Below are 1,304 nucleotides of genomic sequence, written 5' to 3'. Positions count from 1 at the left end.
TGGCAACAATCTACTCATGGATAGCAAAAAAATTGTCTTATGCAGGAAGAACTCAACTGATTTAGACTGTTCTATTTGGTGTATAGTCTTACTGGGCTCAACTTTTTATTATTCCTGCAAAGATAATTAAAGTGATTGAAGGATTATGTAGAAGCTACTTATGGTCAGGGGTGGTCTATCTAACAAAAAAGGCATTGATAGCATGGGAGAAAGTGTGATGTCCTAAATGTGAAGGAGGCATGGGGTTGATCAATATGAAAGTGTGGAATAGGGCTGCAGGTTCTAAACTTTGTTGGGATCTAGCTAACAAGGATGATAAGCTATGGATTAAATGGATACATACATACTATATAAAAGGGCAGAGGGAATGGCAGAGGAGGAAACATGCAAGCTGGATGATACAAAAAGTAATGAATGTTAAGCAAAGTGTGGAGCAGGTTCAGCAAATGCAAGGAAAAAGTAAAGGGATGATCAGGCAACTTTATTGTCACATGAAAGGAGATCAACAAAGGCCAATATGGACTTGTCTTATGTTCAACAATGCAGCAAGACCAAAAGGTTACTTCACAATGTGGATCATGATGACTCAAAGGTTAGTAACAATGGACAGATTGGCTCAGTGGGGAGTTGTAATAGAAAAGACATGTGTGTTATGCAAGAATGCTGATGAGAATGTAGAACATCTGTTTGTGCAATGCAACTTTTCCAGGAGAATGTGGGGGAGAGTGTTAAGCTTAATAGAGCAACAAAGTAATGTTCCAATGACATGGGAGCAGTTTCTGCAGTAGTGTAATCTTCATGGAAAATGGAAGAGCTCAGCAGCACAAATGTTCAAGATTATATTGACTGAAGGTAAATAAGGATTGTGGATGGAGAGAAATAGTACATTTTTTTAGCACAAGAACAAAAATGAGGATCAAATAGTAAAAGAGATAGCTTATGTAACTATTGCTAGAACTCCTTCAAGAATGAAGGAAATTGTAAGTCAATGGACATTTAAGCAATAGTTAGGATTGTAGGCGTAGTCTTTTAGTTTGATTTTGAGTTTGAAGCATGTTGTGATAGCTACTTTGATTGTAATGTCTGTTCTTGGTGATTAACAAAATATAGTTACCAAAAAAATAATAATAATAATTAAATTAATAATAATTATTATAATAATAATAATAATAAAAATAACAATAACAATAACAATAATAATAATAATAATAACAATAATAATAATAATAATATTAGTAATAATAATAGTAATAATAATAATAACAATAACAAAAACAACAATAATTATAATAATAACAATAATA

The 1,304-nt window shown here is 32.4% G+C and overlaps 1 protein-coding gene across 1 annotated transcript; it reads left to right on the top strand.

Moving 5' to 3' along the window:
• The first annotated feature begins 239 nt into the window (after nucleotides 1-239).
• Nucleotides 240-788, top strand: LOC138337394 (uncharacterized). The gene has a single exon (XM_069287303.1). The coding sequence runs from the start codon at nucleotides 240-242 to the stop codon at nucleotides 786-788; it is 549 nt and encodes a 182-aa protein (XP_069143404.1).
• The last annotated feature ends 516 nt before the right edge of the window (nucleotides 789-1,304 follow it).

Source organism: Solanum lycopersicum, chromosome 7 (genome assembly GCF_036512215.1).
Source record: "Solanum lycopersicum chromosome 7, SLM_r2.1".
NCBI lineage: Eukaryota > Viridiplantae > Streptophyta > Magnoliopsida > Solanales > Solanaceae > Solanum > Solanum lycopersicum.
This window is presented reverse-complemented; position numbering and strand designations above follow the sequence as displayed.

Coding starts and splice junctions, on each gene's coding strand:
- LOC138337394 (XM_069287303.1), top strand. CDS start 240: ATGGGGTTGATCAATATGAAAGTGTGGAATAGGGCTGCAGGTTCTAAA.